Genomic DNA, 19,444 nt, shown 5'->3' with positions numbered 1-19,444 from the left:
CCAATCAAACGAATAGCTGTCTGACGTTTCCCTCCAATGAGGGAGTTAAAACGGGAAACGGCTTTTCAAGAAAATGACCAATCACCGTCGGCTGAAGAGGTATGAGCCCGCCTACGTTGTCTCTCACGACCAATCAGCTTGCCAAGATAGAAAATAACAGAATAGATGCACAGAACACGGTAAATGAAGTTTATTTATCATCTGAAAGCAGGAAAGACACAAATAGAGGAACATATTTTGTTATTGTTTTAATCTTATTGAGTCAAGTCAACTTTATTGTCAATGTTGCCATATGTACAGGACATACAGAGAACTGAAATGGTGTTTCATATCTCATATCCCTGGTGCAAACAGCAATATGCATGAAATATAAAAAATATATACAAGTTAAAAAGATATCTAAATAATGGCAAATCTAAAATATGTAAACAGTATAAATATGGCATATATAGAAAGATTCAGTGGTATAAACAGAACAAACAGTACAAACAGTGAGATCTATCAAAAATAAAAGATGTGCACAGTGTATACAGTATTGTAAACAATTTTATTTTTTGAATGGTGTACAGCAATTGAAACTGGCCTTTCATTATTATCCATTATTTGCCATGGTTCAAAGAACCCCAGCTAATATGGGTATATCACATATTGATGATCAAACTACAATAGATACACCAATGCTGACAAAGGTAATCTGAAACAATATGGTTTGTCTACAAAAAGGCAATATCTTGCAAAAACAATCAAGATTAAGAGCCACTATTATTACCTGCATAGGTCTGTATACATGCAGAGCTAACACACAGCACATTTCATTTATAGTGTGGTCACTGAGTATAAGAACAGTGATTGTTTTTTAAGTGTTTTAGCAGTGCTGCAGCACACTGGGAATAAAGACTATGAGATCAAAGTGCTGACTTTGAGCTTTAAAGATGTTTGGAGATGATTATTGGCTGAGCAGTGTCAGAATAAGAACCCATTAACCCTTGGTGGGGGGGGGAGTATAACCGCATGCATTTTGTTCACTTGCTGCATTGCTGCACTGTATATGCTGTGCATACCTAATGTGTAATCACATGGTTTAAAAATATAACAGCTCTTTTCTGTCTTTCGGAAGTTTTAATTGCGTGTTACACACACTTTCATTCTATGCCTCTTCAAATTATTGACCAGATTGTGCTGTGTGTATTAATTAAAAAGACATTAAGCTAAATTGTTTCTGATATTCCCCAAATGTTACCATAAAAACAGTCTTCTTTCGATGGCAAATAAGAGAGAGGTGAATCTTAATACTGCACAAAGCGATCCTTTTTGTCACGAGTATCTACTTGTTTGGATCAGAGAGAGTACTGATGTTTACTATAAACACATGAGTTTGGGGATAGATTGTCTGTCCTCACTATTTTATTCTATTCCATAATAAAATGATACATGTCTAAGTTGGTTTATTTATGGCACGTCACTTTTTTTAAAGCCTTAACATGTTCTTTGAAGCCTAATATGCTAGCTGTATAATCCTGCAGGATTTACAAAGATCAGAGAAACTGTGATATTCGCAGCTGCATAATGTCACTCAGGATTCATAGTGCTAGGAGAAGCAGCAATATTCGACATCCGTCTTATTTGCATCTTGCTTTAAAGCTACACCAGCAAAGTCAGCGAATAATTTAACACCTTTCGGTCAACACTCAAGGTACTTTTAATAAGCCAAAGTGAAGCAGGTGACAGCTGCTTGTCACACACAGGAGAATATGCTGGAGATGTACATTTTTTATCAGAGTTAAAGATTCATTTTGGTCTCCCAGATGGTTCAGACAAACAAGTGCTCACCACAATGAACTCAGCAGTGAGATCCAGGTTCAGCTGGCTTGCAGCATCATTGAATCTGGTGAGAGATTAGTGAGTCTATATTGTGTCTTTTCCTATGCATGCTCTGGAGTCAGAGAGAAGAAAATGGAGAACAGCTCATTTCTAATTGGCAGTAAAAAAAAAAAGTGAAATAAGCACACATTTATTTCCACAGTGTTGGTGTGCCACTCTGGGAACAAACCCTAACTGTCTTTTTGAATGTACAGAAAATGACTCAAAAGAAAATGTTGGAATGCAGTGTTCCCTTTTTCCCAAAGTGTTCAATTTCAATTTTACTTCATTTATCATTATTCTCTCCCCTGCTCTCTCTCTATCTATCCCTCATTTCCTCCAATCTCTCTGTCACACACGCATACACACTGTACATGATAGCTGCCTAAAAGCTATTTAGTGGTTAATGGGTTTATCTCCCCAGAAGTCTGTCATTGTAGTTTCATGATAGCCCTCAGCTCCAGCATTTTTTGCAGCTATGTATCATTGTGCAGAGTTTTCCTTCGTGTCTTACAGCCGTGTTCGGCTAATGTAAGGATATTAAGAAGTGCAGAGTTTAAGAAAGCGCTGCAGAGAAAGACAGATGATTTTTTTATTTGATACTAAGCAAACATTTTTTGGTGTGGTGGCTATCAGTCAATGGAAATGCAGTAACCTGATTTATCTAACCATTCTACCATTCTTATCTGTCTTCCTCTGCTATGCTGCCCACTCATCTGACCTTGGCATGATAATAATAGGGCTGAGGAGTTTGAGCTGCGGTCCGACAGATTTAGTTGAATGTATGTACACAAATACACCCACACCTGCACACATGAATGAAGGTGCAAACTCACATCACAGTTAGACTTTGTATTTGGTATCTTCAGCCGGAACAAATGATTGATCTCTTTTAAGAAATCTAAAAGAATGTACCAGCTGCCCTCGTCCTTTTTTTTTCTCCACACATACAGCGCAAGAGGTATGAGATGCTACCTTTAAAACAGAATATTTTTTATTCCGCTGCACCCGACAAGGCTCAAAATGTTTTAGTTTTCTTAAACTAGTGCAGGTGAAATGAGAACAGGAGCAGCAAATTTATGGTAAGGTTAATACCTTACATTAGTAGTATTTTTTTCAATGTATCTATCTTCAAAACATATGATTTTCAGACCATTTAAAATAATACAATTACATATTTTTGTTACTATTCTAGCCCTGTAAAACACTCACATGCAGACTTCCATTTATCTAGTACTCATGGGCAGTTTGAATCAGGGAATACTAAATACTTAGAATCCAAAAATAGTCACCCATCTGAAGTTGTTGAGAGATGTTAGCAAAGTAGATAGACACCTGCGCTCTCACCACCTGCTTTCCTGTTTATTTATTGATGGCCTTGTGTTTTCTGAGGCCTGATACAGCTCGACTGCTGGGGAAGTGGCTGAAGAAGAAACTTGATGTGTCATAGATGTGTTGATAGCTGTCTAGAGGGGTTGTTTGACACAGCTTGATGTCCTGTCATACAAGGATAGTGCTGCTTTACAGATATTAGGGTGACAGGTAAATAACTGAGCAAACGTAGCATTTTACAGGAATGTAACAGCTTGTTCCAGAAGAGAAATTGGGTTGTGTAATAGTTTTTTTTAATTGACAGTCTACAGTGATAAAAATAATTTTCTACATGCATCTTCATTTTGGCTTTTCAGATAAGCCAAAAATACATGAACTGACCATGTAACATGCACCTGACTCATGTTAATTGGCACAAATTTGGGACAATTTTACCTGATAGACCAGATTATTATTAATTGTGAATTGCAAAACCATCTTAAAATCTTATCTTATAGGAATAGTTAGTCATTTTAGAAAGCACACTCATAACTCTCATATTTGTCCATTAGATACGAAGCTACAGTAGACAGTTAGCCTAGGCATAAAAACTTCAGAAGCAGGGGGAAACAGCTAGTCTGGCTCTGTCCAAAGGTATCAGCACCTCAAAAACTCCCTAATTAACCTATTATATCTTACAATTTATGGCTTTAAAGGTCGTTATGTGCAGTGACTTCCTGGACTCACCATCACCATGAGGCAGACAGGAAACCAGTACCAAGTCTCCACCAAGCCAAACCATGATTATTTTAACAAACAAGAGATAGCATAGTTAATTTATGAGCTTTTAAGATTCTGGCTTGTAGCTGTACCACCTTTGTTCCAGTTTTTCTAGTAAGACATAGGTCACATATCTGTAACTCCACATTTAGTGTACAAACATTAATCTATTCATCACATTTCCCAAAATGAAGAACGATTTCTTTTGAAAATAAAGGTTAGGCAAGGTGTTCAGATGACTCAAATAACATTTCTGCCCTCTATTCATTGGTTAAATATTAACTTGAAACTTGAGCCTTAAACCCAAAAAGTCTGTCGAGGTTGTTCTTTGAGAAGTCACTGTGTTAGAGTTGGAGATGTGTGCTCTCCCCTGAGAGAATTCCATTATGAGTTTGTGTAAGTAAATGCACTTGAGTTCTCAATGTTTCTGAGTAATTATTTCCCAGCAAAGAGTCACCCAATTTCATCCAGTGGGTGTAAGATGATCGACAGGAAGTAGAGCATGTAGAGTGTAGTGTACGTACCATGAAAATATGATAAGATATGAAAACGTTTAACTAAATTCAAATAATGATGAAAAAGAGAAATCTTTAAAAATAAAACCTAAAATAAAATTACAGCCTCATGACCACTGTGAATATTTTACTCCGGCAATTTTCATGTGCGTGAACAACAAACTGAGAGAAAACTTACAGGAAAAATGTAAAATCATAAAAAGAGCAACATAAACATAGCATGAACAAATAGCTCTGTGGCTAAAATGACTGAAATCCAGTGTTTTTGTTTAACACATTCCCATTTCCAGTCCAATTCAGTCCAATGTCAAGTCCACTTTAACTGGTTTCAGTAACTTTTAGAAAAGGTGCAATGTGATACTGAAGTTAAATAGATTGAATAATTATCTATTCTTTCTATTATGGTACTTTCTAGTAAAAAGATTTGTTAGCATTCAGCAGCATTTGTTTGAATTCAAAATCTTCCAAAAGGCTTTAGTGCGCTTCTGTAGCAAATGCACATGGGTTATGTTGTTGATAAATGCTAATTATCCATTAATCTATTATCCATTATTAATTGATAATTAGCTATTTTTTTTCTATAATGGTATTCTCTAGTAAAAACAATGGTTAGCATTCAACAACATTTGTTAGCACTCCACATCTTCCATGAGCCTTTGGGGCACTGCTGTAGTAAATGTTTTTGTGGTTGATGAAAGCTAATTATTTATTAATAATGGATCTATTATCTATTAATAATACATAATTATATACTCTTTCTATGATGGTTCTCTCTAGTAAAAAGATTTGCTAGCATCCAACATCTTCCATGAGGCTTTGCATTCTTCTGTACTTAGTGCACATGGGTTATGTTATGCTCAAATGTTACTATCCTGTGTAGTCGATACTCCTTTAATACATTTGACTCTTTTTACTCTGTTTTTATACAGTTGTACCATAACCTTTGCAGTGTCTTGGGAAAGAAATAATATCTCCTGTAGACCTCTAACATTCACATCACTGAAAGACGGAAAGTTTTTATTTGTGGGTCATGTTTTAGCCATCATATTTCCAGCAGTGTCCTTGGAGGTTCATAACATGACCTTTAAGGTTAACACCCCTCCCTGGCTGTCATTGTGAATACATGTGAGAAACACAATGAAGCACTGAGAATTATTAATCACTTTAAAAGGGCAGTGGAACCAGCTTCAACCGCTTCTATCCTGTGTTGGCAGGCAACTGTAACAACTTAACATTTAAGATGCAGTACATCACAATCACCGCTTTGTTGATTGTTCATGGCTGTCGTAAGAAATATTGCCATGAGATTTTTCACATAGCATATAAATTTGTAGCAAATTGAGTCCCTAATATTGAAAATTTGCAGGGTAAGTGCTATATTCTCACTTTTTAAAAAAACATTTCTTCAGCAAGGCAACACCTAATATGGATTCAACAAAGGAAGCAGATTGGTTTTAAAGGCTTCATCAGCTGGCAGAGTGAACTATAGAGTACCATAACCTCAATAGTATTGACAGAGATGGGGTTGATGTATCTGTAAATCACTTCTGTGCATGCTTTAGGCAGGGTCAGGCACCATTAGGTTCCCTATTAGCCTGGTCAGTTGTAAAACAGTAGCACCCCCACCTTTTCTGCTTGTGATGCTATTATATGAAGCAAGGTCTGTCTAGAGTTGATGTTTTCTGAGCTGTTCAGCTTGGTGTTTTCTCATACTGACGAATCATTTTAAACCATGCTGTTGGTATGACTCTATGGATGACAGTGTTGGTCTGACTTAGACTGAAATATTTCATTAACTAGTGCCAAGAAATATTGTAGCGATTGTTCAATGTTCACTAGGGAATACATTCAATTATACTGACATTTCTGGTTCTTAGTGAAATATCTCCACAACCATTGGGTGTGTTGCAATAAATAATTGTACAGACATTCATGATCCCCACAAGATGAATTGTAATAACTATGATGACTCCAGGACTTTCTCATCTAGTACCATCATCAGGTCAGAATCTTTGGTTTATGACCAATACCTGCAAGAAATGAAACTCCCATCAGCCTCAACTGTATTTTATGTTTAATTCAGATTATCATATGTTAGCATAACTCTACTATTGTCACTGTGTGCATGTTAGCGTAAACATTTAGCTTAAAGCAACACTGTCCAAGGGAAAGCCAACAGAGCTGCTAGCATGGCTGGAGAAACTTGGCGTTTTGCTCCAAACAGATTAAATAAAAAAAAAAAAAAAAAAAAATTCATAGCAGATTTTTGTGTTCTTAGAAATCATCTTGTGACTCCTTGAATTAACCACTTGACCGCTGGAAGTCCATATCCCCAGATCCCCAGGTTGGCAACCACCGACATGAAGCATATTTAAAATTATACTCTAGCTTTACTTTTTTTTTTTAAAACTTCAAGGGATTATGAGCTAGAAACCACACCAACCACTTGGGACATTGTACACTAGAGTTTAAACCCATTCATGATCTGGTTTTGTGGTTTGCTGAACATTTAAGATTTGTGGTTGGAAGCTTTTGACAAGACTCAGGCTCAGCTCTGTCAGTGGGGACATTCAACAACAATCAATGAATATCTTCAACACTTTCATATTTCCAGCCCATTTTTGCTTATTGTCAATAATATCATACTTCAAAGACAAAGCTCATCACAGGGATGATAAGGTGAGTTACTGATAGTGGCAGGGAAATCATTTTAATACGTCTTTCTCTCAGTTTTGATTAAAAGGTTCAACACAGGTAAGGAAATAAATAAATAAAGCATAGTAATGTTGTATTCACAAAGACAAGCCAGGACTTTGATCTTGCCCAGGGATGAGGAGTAAGCTGGGAGCCAGAGACGGAGTGTGTGTGTGTGTGCTTAAGTATATATGCATGTATGTGTGTTTGTGTGAGCAGGCAAGAAGAAGTAGGAATGAAAGGGAGCGATCTCATTAATATGGGTCCTTTTGTTCCACTGCAACTCAAAGCACACAGAAAATGCTAATGGCAACATATTCCCAGTCGGTTAAAGTGACATTGTAGAAACTCTGGTACACAGATTTTCTCAGCTAAAATCCCACTTACTCTTTTGGCTTACTAGATCAGTGGTAGCTTCCGGTAATACCACCTGCACAGGTAAGAGAGAGGACGCCTGAGCCTGCTTTGAGACACTTGACAGGCTGGAGAGAAAGAAAATACAGGAAAAATACACTTTGATCCACTTGAAAGTGTAGTCTATCAGGACTAATGCTTGGTTGATAATGCATACACCGCCCGTCTAGCTGCCAACCACAGAGGAGCATTTGAAGTAATCTGATAAAGCTGGGGAAGACTGACTGCTAGTGCACTCTCTTCTGTCGATGAGGACAGTAATCCCATTTTCTGCTGTTTCACTGTCATATGCTTTTCCACTTATCTGATCTTCTTCTAATTGACAAGAGCATCCTTGTAACCTGAGGGCTGTAAAAGTAGTGAATTTAGAGCAGCAACAATGAACACCAAGTTATATGTGTTTCTCATGGGGAATGAGATACATATTTATTATGACGACTTATCAATCAGTCAGTTAACCCTTCGATGTCATACGGAGGCAAAAACCTGCATGAAAGACTGTAACCTTGTCATCACCCTTTTCACTGTAAAGATGGAGGACATGAGTTCCCTACTGGAAACAGCAATGAGAAGTAATGCAAGACAACAGTTCAAGCTAAACTTAATCCGCAAAGAAATTATTTGGAGGACTAAACAAGTGTAAAAATAAAATGTAGCAGCCCAATAACACAACATGACTCTTGCATTGTGCAGATACATCTCCTGTGGGATAATCTGGGTGTTCGTTACAACTGAGACAACATAAAGACACATGAAATGAATGTTCCAAAGTGAATATCAAAAATATTGTTGAAAAAAAAAAAAGACAAAGTGGATTTGGATCTATTTAGCTCCATCATTGCAAATAGTTTCCAGCAGTATGTCTCTAAAATAATAGCGCTATGTACATTACAGTACACTCTTTGGTCAAAAATTGTCAGACAGGCACATGAAAACTAGAAAACTGATAACTAGAAAACTGTTCATGCAGTCAATACCAGATTAAGCCCTGGACCTAAATGAGCTGTGGGCCACTAGTGAGCCCACAACACACCTGATCCCCAGAAACCAACCAGCTTTACTTGTTAGATTGTGAAAATGAAACTCAAATTTGTTAAAGAATATGTACCACGTAAGCATTAAAGTTATTAAAACTATAATTGACACAGGGCGTATTTACACAACAGGACCTCAGGGTTAGAAACAACCTATAAAGTTCCATATCATTTCTGTTTTTATTCTGTTTTAGAACACAACAACCTTTGACCCCTTCATGGCCAACACAACAACCTTTGACCCCTTCATGGCCTTGGGACCCTGGGGTAGTTGCCCAGTTAGTAATCCAGAATTTCATGCAGTGTTTACAGCTCGTCCAAGACTGGCAGAAAGACCCAAGTTTTGAAGTATGGTCATTCTGACAAAAGAAAGAAAGGAAGACAGAAAGAAAGACCCTAACTGCAAGTAATCATTCACAATCATCCCACAGTACAGGGGAGGGAGTTTGGGTGGAGTGTCCCAGTTTATTGATTTTAATTCCATTAATACCTTATGACTGGCTGCTTGGCAGACTCTCCCAGTCCAGTGCCCCTGCACGTCTGTTTTCATCGTGGATTTGATTGGACTTCCTTATCGCTGGCAGCAGGCAGGAAAAGGGACCCGGAGACGGCCAAAGATCCACCGCCCTGGCAGCCAGGCTGTATGTTTGAAACAACAAGCTTCAGATCAGAAATGATTAGTGTAGACTGCCACCCCAGCAATTCTGTGTATGAGATCACTTCTGTATGTGTGTGTGTGTGTGAGAGTGTGTGTCAGGGAGGGGTACTGCTTACTTTACTGGCACCTGATGCGTGCACGTCAAATCCATTTCACCCACAGCAATCAACACATGGACATGAATGAATCAGCCACGCCATTAGATCTCTGCATTCATGCACTCAGACCCTCCCAGCAGCCGGGTACCCAGCCATTAAGGCTTTCCGTCTGTGCGTAAATGCATTGCGCGCCATGTGTCTGCCATTTTAAACTTGGCTTTATTATTATCATCTTTGTTTTCTCATATCTAGGATCAGAGTCGGTGAGACACCGTCATCGTCAGAGACAGTCTTGCCCTCGCTCTCCGTCCTTGTCAGTTCTCGCTGGCACCAGAAATGTTGCCTAGTTTTTCTGGTTGCGTGGAAACTAAAAGGCTGCACTGAGCGAGCCCTGGACTGTGGGAGCATTTCCAGTGGCGCGTCGTGGCTGCCAGAGAACAAGTTTAACGAGCTGCAAGAGGACCTGGACGGAAGCGAACCAAAACACTGACCGAATTGCCTTTTCAAACGCGCACTGATCTGCTGAAAGAGATTATTGTTGGGCAGCTGACTGTGAACAGCACATCATGAAAAGGAGAGGAAAAGCAGCTAAGACGTGAGTATTTGTTTCTGATCAAATGCATGCACCTATACATTTCTTTTTTTTCTAACTGTTTTGCAGTTTTAATGCGTTTTATTTATGTATGGTTCTGACTAAAACCGGATGAAAGACAAACTTAACAAGGGTATCTGTTCCCACGAGTCATCACCGTTATCTCCTGTCCTTATAGTTCATTTTTCACCAGATGCTTGTTGCTTATTTTAAAATTGAGCAGGAACTAATAGTCTAGTTAACCCACTGCTGGCCTGTAATTCTGCATCTTAAATGTGTTCAGCTTGTGTGGTGATGAATATATTTCAAAGTAATTAGATCTGTATTGAAATTTGTGCTGAGAATGTGAGTATTGAAGTTAATCTTGAAGATGATCACAGACCAAACCCTCACTAATCTCTAACACAGTGTACATTAAATGACTTAATACTATCAAAAGAGCTGTAATAGTGTGCGTATGAATATTGCTCTCAATATGATTATTCTATGGGGGGGGGGAAATGGGGTGTTCAGGTACAGTGGATATCTGCCAAGCGCAGTGTTGTGCTCTAAGGAACAAAAAGAGCATCTCTAGTAATTGAGAGTGGCAGTGAGTAATGCATCAGGAGTGGATAGAGCTAAAAGCACTGAAATATGATTACAGTTGCATTAAAGGCCCGCATTTCAAGTTAAAAATGTCAAGGACGCTTTATTTTCCTGTTTCCCCTTCATGTCATCCACACCCCCATCCCCATTGATAACTAGAAACCAGCAGCTTATTTGCCATTCATGCAATGCTTACAAGCTGTGATGCGATGCCACAGAGAGGTCAGATTCATGCATGAAAAACACCATGCCACCAAATGTATGAACATAATGAATTTTTATGTTGCATTTTAATGCTTCTAATATTTTGATTTGAGTCCAAGTTACTGCTTCTCAAATAACTGCTGCCAGAGACTTGTTAGTTAAACCACTGACAGCGGCGAATTTATGAAGTGAGAGACTGACCCTTGGCAACAAGAGTGCTGTATTAATTGCGTAAATTAAAAGCAGGAGTTATTTATCTGTGAATAACTTGTCAAAGACCTCACCTGATTTAGAGGCCAACTGATTTATTGGATTTATGATGTATGGATGTGAGATGGGTTATAGTTGTTACAAGAGTATAGACCATTAGTAAAATGACAAATATGTCTTTGAGAAGTATATTTGGGATGGAAAACTGTTCTACTGGTGCCCCACCCTGCATCTCATTAAATCTACACCCTCTCTTGTCCATCTCATCCACAGGCGGCACCTCTCCTTTCCCTCCTCTCCATCCCTTTATTCTTTCACTACCAGCTGTCATCAGCTGTCCCTTTGACTCACTAACATTTGCTCCTTTCCTCGATATCTCATTAGTGTCACGCAATGTTCTCCATGTTGTTATTGTAATGTTACCCTTCACCTTAAATCCTCTTGATATCAGTCTTTCCCTCACCACCCTGTGCTGGTGTGTCTAATTTCCTTCCTTGCCCACATGCTTTCTCCTCCTCCGTCACCAGCCTTCGACTTCTGCTCCCCCATTATCTCTCGACAAAATACCAGGCTGGCATGCCATGTGATGGGAAAAGTATAGCCTTTTGCAGGAGCATAATGTTACCCATTTAGTTAAGGCAAGACTTTTTATTTCCTTTGGTGTTCAGCTGCATCTGTCATTTTATTTTACTTTCTCATACACCCTGCTGACACTAAGTACAGAGGGAAATCCTTTGGATGCTGTTTTGCCTCAATGAGGATGTCTGGATAAACATGAGAGGCAAACTCCAGCAGTCAGAGCTGCTTAATAGCAGAGCTTCATCTATGTTTTGCTCCGGTGCATCAGCCTCCATCTCCCCCAATGGCTCATTATTGGGGTTGTCTGGCAGGCATCTCTTAAACCGGGTGTAACACAATGAGTGTTATTAGCTGTGTCTCGTAGACAAATCATCTGTCCCCCTCACACACACATACACACCGCAACTGCCACCACACTCTGTCCTCTACCCCCCAACGTCATGTGATACTTAGAGGTACTTAGAGATCGATTTCATTTTTTAATCTTGGTAAGTGGATCTTGCCCAGTCTCCAGCCATTTTGAAGAAATTAAGAAGTCTGATTGAACTCTGTGGTTCTTTTTTGTTTCTGAGAAGACAGGCCATCACATTGTTTGTTTTGCTGGCCTTGGCGCTGTTTATAGCATTAGCATTTACCTCAACAAAAGGATTGGGTGGCCAACACTGATGCTACACTGACTTAAGGAGTTTTTCCTTAAGAGGATTAGTAACAGGATAGGAGGTAGCCCTGATCAGCTATTAATGAAGTGTGTTAGGGTGGGAAGACCTGCTATTTTCAAAGGCTTACACACGAAATATAACGTGTAACTTGCAGACAAGCTTTTACCTCTGTGTTACTTGCACTTCAGACTAAATGACCTTACACACAAGCGACTGAGAGACACCGAGCAAGGAAAGTTTTAATGTTCGCTTCTGCTAAAATTGTTGCATCAGAATGGCTGCTGGAGACAGTAGTATACAACTCCATGAAAAATCTGGTTGTTTTCGTGTTTTGTTCGGAACATTTTGTTCTTTATGGTGTCACATCACTGTGTTAATGCCAGTCTCTGTGTACTGAAATAGCCCTGCATCACTGGGATGTCAATTATAAAAGAGGCACAGTGACACCAAAGGATTTTCAGAGCTTGTTTATTGTGCTGGTATGAAGGGAATGTTTGATCTGCAGACTTTCCGGGAAATAGAACAAAAAGTGCTGTTTTATCTGGTGTATCTGGCCAACATGAGGGTGCAGGATTCCTGCTGACTTCCCACAGCAATTAGACAAGCTACTGTACTCCCGTTTCTGCGTTACATAACACTATGGACTATAAAGAAAATCATTAATCACCCATGTTCTGCATGAGAACAGTTATTTTATAGTAAAACTTGTATTTTTATTTATTTATTTTTTTACCACTGCTACTGTGACATTATGTTGTCTTCATGTCATAGGTTTAAGACCTACTGGGGAGGTTGATGTGGATTTCAAGTCCTGCGGCCAAGTGGTCCTTCCTGGAGTATGCCCGTATCCCACGATGTTCCTACCTGCAGACTGGCTGCTGCGCCACTCGGTGGTCATGTGTTTGCTGCTGCACAGCCTGGTGCTTATGACCTTCTGCTTTCACCATGCTGCCACCAGTTGCTCAAAGAGCTGTTACTGCTCTGAGAGCGAGACTGGCGGAAAGACGATGCGCTGCAGCAATCTACAGCTCACAGAAATCCCCCAGGATATCCCCAATGACACACGACGCATCTACATGGACTTCAACCTCTTCACCACAGTCCCAATGAATGCTTTTGCAGGTTTGCCCCACCTGGTTGAACTAGATCTGTCACATAATGAACTGAGCCAATTAGAACCAGGGGCATTCAGAGGATTGGGCTCTTCACTACAGTTCCTAGACCTTTCTTCAAACAAGTTAGTGAACTTTAACCCTGAGGCCTTCGAGGGCTTGCGGGCTCGCGCCAACCTAACAAACAACCCATGGCATTGTGACTGCAACTTGCAGATGGCTTTGCCCCGTGTGGACCTGGAGCCTGCTTCACTGACGGGCATCATGTGCCAGACTTCAGATCCTGAGGAAATAGGAGTTCAAGGACTTGCCTTCCTTTTGGCCCCAGACATAGACCTATGTGTCGTGATGAAGAGGACTACAGACGTGGCCATGCTGATCGTCATGTTCGGCTGGTTCACCATGGTCATCTCCTACCTGGTCTACTATGTCAGGGCTAATCAGGAGGATGCCCGCAGACATCTGGAGTATCTCAAGTCATTGCCCAGCAGGCAGGGCAAGTCAGAGGAATCTTCCACAATTAGTACTGTGGTATAGGGCTGATGGAACTCCAAATGGGACCTGATGTGGTAACACACACCAAAAAGGATGGAGCTACACGGTTGTCATCAGTCTCAGATGTTTGTTTTTTTCCCCAGCTTTTGTCACAGAGCCAAGGTGGGCAACAAGACATGTGTCTGCACAAGAAAACGAGGCCGATGCAACCTAGCCCCGATGAATAATTCATCTTTCAGCGAACCATTAGGAGCTGAAAGTCTAGTCTGTGCTCTAAGGGAGGAAAAAGCAGTGGTATGTTTTTGTGAACTCCAAATATGGGATACAAATGGGATTTTTCCAGTGGTGCGTGCACCTTGATGCACCTTGCTCACACGCAGACAATTCAGGAGGCAACAACGGACAGTGATATGAACAATGGTAAAAGGCTAAAACACTAGAATGAGGAACTCTGTGTATTACTGTTTTCCATTAAAACCCTTACGGTATTCACTGGTATATTAAAAGTAAAAGGATATTTTACATTTTAATTGTTGTTTTGGGGGTTTCTCTTCACTAAACTGTCTCACAAAAGAAATACATGCTCTTTAGCAAATGCATACTCAGCTCACTATGCTGATGAATGAGATTTCTGTGTGATCAGATCAGCTCATCAGTTATTCTGTGGTGTTTTTGATGGAAGCTACTGTACAAGAGATTCATACTGATGAGAACCGCAAACCTCTAAGCTGCACCTACATGTTAAGAGTATTAGACAGGAAACCTTCATAACCAATGGGATCCCAAAGTAACCTATACAGCACAGCAAGTACTCCACACTACTCATGAAAATAGTCTCTCTTATTTTAATTTCCCATTCTACTGATATGTTTCTCCATGTCAGCCCATTAAAAGTCAGTTTATCAAAGGATATTGCAGGTTTGTGAGGAGAGAACAAACCAGGGTTGACAGAAGACCATGCTATCAATGCCTGCCTGATACTATAAACACACTACGGCTCGGGAATTACTCCTCAGAATAATATTCTAGTGTTGACATGACAATCTTTCATAACAAGCCAATAACCCTGTGTGCAATATCATCTAATTGCCAGAAAAAGTTCATTTGAGAAGCAGATAATTAGAGGTTACTACAGTTCAGCTGACATGAAATAGGCAGACAGTGGGGAGAGAACAGGGACCGATTTTCATATTATGGTAGGAAAAGCTCTTCAGCAAACACTCATTACTCTCACCTCCTCACCTAGTGTAATTAAGGGAACACAGAGGAGTCCTTAGTGATCATACCGGGTTATCTAGACAGAGCTTCTTCCTTTGTGCTGTTTTTCATTCTCTGTCATTCCTTTAATAAGCACCCTGGGTGCCTCTGGGAGCCATGTTGTCTGATGCGGTCACTCTCATGGGTTTTCCAAATAACATTTATGGGGCCATGACCTGCTGATCCGTTTGAAAGAGATGCTAGGGATGTGAATCTCCAATTTCACTAGACCATGGCAAAGAGGAAGATGCATTTGCGTCTTTCCTGATCGAATTGTCAATACAAAGTGAGACTATAAAAAGGGAAATGTCTTTTGAGTGGAGGCGTAATTTAATCCACATCAGACTGTGCTCTAAGTTACTCGTCTTTTCCACAGGGCAAGGTAAGAATAACCCTGTGCAGTGTTGAATAATCGAATTTGATGTTGAAGATGTGGGAAGTGGTTTGTCAACAAGGATTTCCCTGTGTCAGACGCACGAATGCCTCTAGACCAGAGCAAGACCGGTAAATCATTCATGGTTACCATAAAAACACTTGAGCAGAAAGTCAGGGAATGCACCCATCATATTGTGTGACCCAGTTCTTGAGGATACATTAAAGGATAACGCCACAGGGGATCAGCTGCCCCCTCTGCTGCCTGGCTTACCCTTGCTTGGGTAAAGCACTTCCCAAATGCCCTTGGGTTGCTCGTGAGAGTCCAGAGCGATCACAGCGACAGTCAGTTCATCCTTAAACTGCCTTTCCTCTGGCAGCACTTGGGAAATAAGCTTACTTGCTTTCTTGCAGAGAGTTAGATGAGATGATTAATAGCACTCTCAGGTATGCTCGGCAAATATATAGCTGCAGCCAGCAAGAAGGTTAGCTTAGCTTAGCATAAAGACTGGAAACAAGAGAAAACAACTTTCTGGGCTATGTGCCCAGAAAGCAAAAGCATCCCTGGTAGTCAAAAAAAAAAAAAGGGTACAAACTACAATTCAGCATTTTATGTGGGTTATGTGCCAGATCATTTCTTTGCAAATCCCAAAATATAAAATGTTAATTAGTTAGCTTTATTCAAGGATTCAAGGATTCAAGGAGTTTTATTTGTCATTACAACATATGTAAACATGGGATGAAACGAAATTGGTTTCCCCTGGTCCCGGAGCAGCCCAATATCAAAAATAAAATAACATAAAATATACAAAGTAAAGGCAAATTTAAATTTAAGAAAAAGTATATACAATAAATAGAAAAATAGAAAAACAACAACAGTATAACACCATGGTGAGGTAGTTTAGATGTGCTCAACGGATTTTGCTACCTTTCAATAGAGCTAGGCTAGACGTTTCCCTCTGCTTCCAGTCTTTATGCTAAGCTAACCTGCTGCAAGCTGTATTTTCTTATTTAGCATAAAGGCGTGAGAGTGGTATCAATCTTCCCGAAATTTCCTCAAAACACCAGAAGAAAAAGTTGATTTATTTCCTCTGTTTTCTTCTATGTACAGACGTAGTTTGTTTCAGACATGTTCTTTTTGTGTTACTGCATGCTTAACAGTGTCCATGCTCCACAGTTTCTATTAACAGACTGGGTTTGTTTAACAGAAAACAACGATAATGATCTTGACAGAGTTAATCTTAAGGAAGCCTAGGCACAGCCTCCCATGACGAGCAGGAGGTTCAACAGTACTGAAAAATAGATGGTAAGTCTTTCTCTCTGACATTTCCTGCCACACACACACACACACACACACACACACACACACACACACAGCTCCGTCTATCCTCTGATAACAGACTGGCTTTGAAACCAGCCACTGTTAAGGGCTGAGACTGACCACTAGAAGAGATAAACATAAAACTAGTTGTAGCAGATGTATAGTATGTGGGTGCGCACATTCTTTTGTTCACCTGTATGTACGACAGGTGTGTGTGCATGGCCGGAGTGAGGGTACTGGTAATGTAACACCTCTGTTCCCCAGCACACATAAATGTCGCTGAGGTTAATTTAAATTTCAGGGCAGCTCAGCTTGCCCCGCCTGCTACCTTAGACACGTTACACTGGTGTGAGCATTACAACTGCTGGGTAATGGGACACAAAGTGGGGGATAAGGTGACGCATCCAATCCCACAGAGCGCGGCCCTGTTTGGGATTGGGTTGCAGGTGAAAATGTTTCCAGGCTCCGAGATCACATGGGGTCTCCCAATGAAGGCCTGTGTGGGTACCTGATTTTCTGGCTTAGCCAAAAAAAAGGTAAGTGACACCTAAGATGCTGCAACTGAGGAGAGTGACAAGGACATCCTTCAGGTGACTGTCATTCAGTGACGTCTAAGGTGAAAAGGCAGGGTCCCAGCCTCATTTCATGTTACACAGCACCCCCTGTTGCAGAGAGTGTGAAAGTGTAAGGAAAATAAATGGCTTTATCGGAATGGTTTCGCATTAAAATGAGCATTTACATGTCATACGTGCATAAGATCAGCAACAAAACATAATACACACTAGAAACATACAGAATAAAAACATGCATCGTAACAGCAAACAGGAGTGTTTCATAAAAAGCACAGCTGTTCATAGCGAGACTGGATTTGTGTGCCCTGGGGACAAAATGAGCAGTAGGCCCTTATTAAACACACACCTGATCCCCCAATATAGTTTGCCTGGTTCCAGAAACCAAACTGGAATACTATCATACCGCAGGTCTTGTGAAAACAAGAATTGACACGAGAATTAAAAATAATACTGCAGGAATAACATCAAGCCCTTACAACGTTAACGTTCTCTAAATTGTGTTTAAGTGGTATGACTAAACTGCAAATAATCAAATAACTAACAAAGTAAATCACAATCATGTTGCTTATGTTGCCTGGCAGTTACTCACTCTGTAATGTTGGTAATCCACCCTTGTTTGAGCATATTAATCCATGCAACAGTATTTTTAGTGGGTGGAAATTTCTCTATATTATTATGTTATGTTATTTTGAAATGTCATGGATTTGTCACTTATGCAGCTATTACTGAGTAAATGCATATTACAAGTGTACTCCAGACATTAATGACTTATATGCACATGAGGTGAAATGGCTGAAATGTGATTATTGACAGGTTTAATGAACATGATATACAGCACATGTGTGTATAACTATTAAAGAGTACATGGATATGTATGTTCAAAACTTCTGTGTAGATAATAAATCTAAATCTAGATTCAGAGACCTACTATTAAGTATGACATAAATGTAATGTAAGGTTCTCAGTCTGGATATACCCTCATCTTTTGTGAAATTTATAAAACCAAACTGAGAACATAAAAAATACATGGATGATTTCTTATTAAATGTTTCAGTCGCCATCAGAAGATTAGGTCAAATCCGGCTGAGTCAGAAGATTGTCTTTCCTGTGAGATAATTTCCTGGGAACTTCCCATTCCTTTTCTAACCTCCTCTCTCTGAGAAGACTATATTTACGATCTTACAATTTCAACACGCAGCTTCCCGGCTGGGTACGTATTCCATTTAAAACACATTTTGCAATTCCTTGTTCCCGCCTTTTTCCGAGAAAAAGAACAGCTCAGCTTTAATATGATTCCTTGTGAAATCAGACAACCTGTGATGAAAACTTGGTTTTGGTCTTGTGATGTAACCATAGTGACTTGTCTTTGGATCAGATCAATGAATACCAGCAAAGAACATCAAACTTTCATGATTTTGCGTCTTAGCAGGCGGTTTCTGATATACAGTAAAGTTTTATGGAAAAATCGATAGATTTCAGCACAAATGGTATTCCAGCACCAGAGGGTTTCTGTTCACAGGATCGATGATCTGCATCAACAACACTAGTGTTAATATTAAGCTGAATCACTGCCAGTTGCTTTTGGCAAAATGCTTTTAGTACAAAAAATGTTTTACTTATCATTTACATTTACTTATCTTAGTATTTATCTTTTTAAAAAGCAGAAACCATTTTATATTAACAACTTTTATATAAACTAGAAGTGGTCTGAGGATCCAGGATTAACCCTAAAACTGCTTTCCTTTACTAAATCTGTTAAATATTGAGTCATATTATGGTCATTTTTGTTTGGACTCGTATGTGCTTTAATGGCTGCCTGGGTAATCTAACATAAAAAGAAGGCTGTATGTCACAAAAGTAAGAGATTTGAGAGGTCAGGGCTAAATGTAAAACCCCCTTCTGTTCTCTTTGTAGATACTGTCCTTGCCTGCAATCTTAAACCCCCTCTTGACCTCATCTAGCCCTCCAGATTGACCTGTGGCTCCATCTTTTAAATGCCTATTAAAGAGTCATGTATTTTTCATACCTGCAAAACCTTATTTTAAATTCGTATTCCTACTGCAAAGCTTTCACAGACTACAACATAGCATAGGCCTACTAAATCTAGTGAAAGTCACGCACC

The 19,444-nt window shown here is 39.7% G+C and overlaps 1 protein-coding gene across 5 annotated transcripts; it reads left to right on the top strand.

Annotated features, from left to right (window-relative positions):
• The first annotated feature begins 20 nt into the window (after positions 1 to 20).
• Positions 21 to 13,870, top strand: lrrc3ca (leucine rich repeat containing 3Ca). Of its 5 annotated transcripts, none has more exons than XM_027289449.1 (3): positions 21 to 99; positions 9,617 to 9,959; positions 12,965 to 13,870. In XM_027289449.1, the coding sequence occupies exon 3, from the start codon at positions 13,048 to 13,050 to the stop codon at positions 13,840 to 13,842; it is 795 nt and encodes a 264-aa protein (XP_027145250.1). In that variant the 5' UTR covers positions 21 to 99; positions 9,617 to 9,959; positions 12,965 to 13,047; the 3' UTR covers positions 13,843 to 13,870. The 5 variants fall into 5 exon arrangements, with proteins under 5 accessions (XP_027145250.1, XP_010734588.2, XP_027145249.1 ...); XM_010736286.3 differs by lacking the exon at positions 21 to 99 and adding an exon at positions 9,120 to 9,249; XM_027289448.1 differs by lacking the exon at positions 21 to 99 and adding an exon at positions 9,137 to 9,508.
• The last annotated feature ends 5,574 nt before the right edge of the window (positions 13,871 to 19,444 follow it).

The sequence above is a fragment of the Larimichthys crocea genome, chromosome XVI (assembly GCF_000972845.2).
Source record: "Larimichthys crocea isolate SSNF chromosome XVI, L_crocea_2.0, whole genome shotgun sequence".
Taxonomy (NCBI): Eukaryota; Metazoa; Chordata; class Actinopteri; family Sciaenidae; genus Larimichthys; species Larimichthys crocea.
The sequence above is the reverse complement of the archived record's forward strand: the minus strand, read 5'-3'. Positions and strand labels throughout refer to the sequence as shown.

What these genes read in the sequence shown, in the direction of transcription:
- lrrc3ca (XM_027289449.1), top strand. Translation starts at nt 13,048, where the DNA reads ATGTTCCTACCTGCAGACTGGCTGCTGCGCCACTCGGTGGTCATGTGT.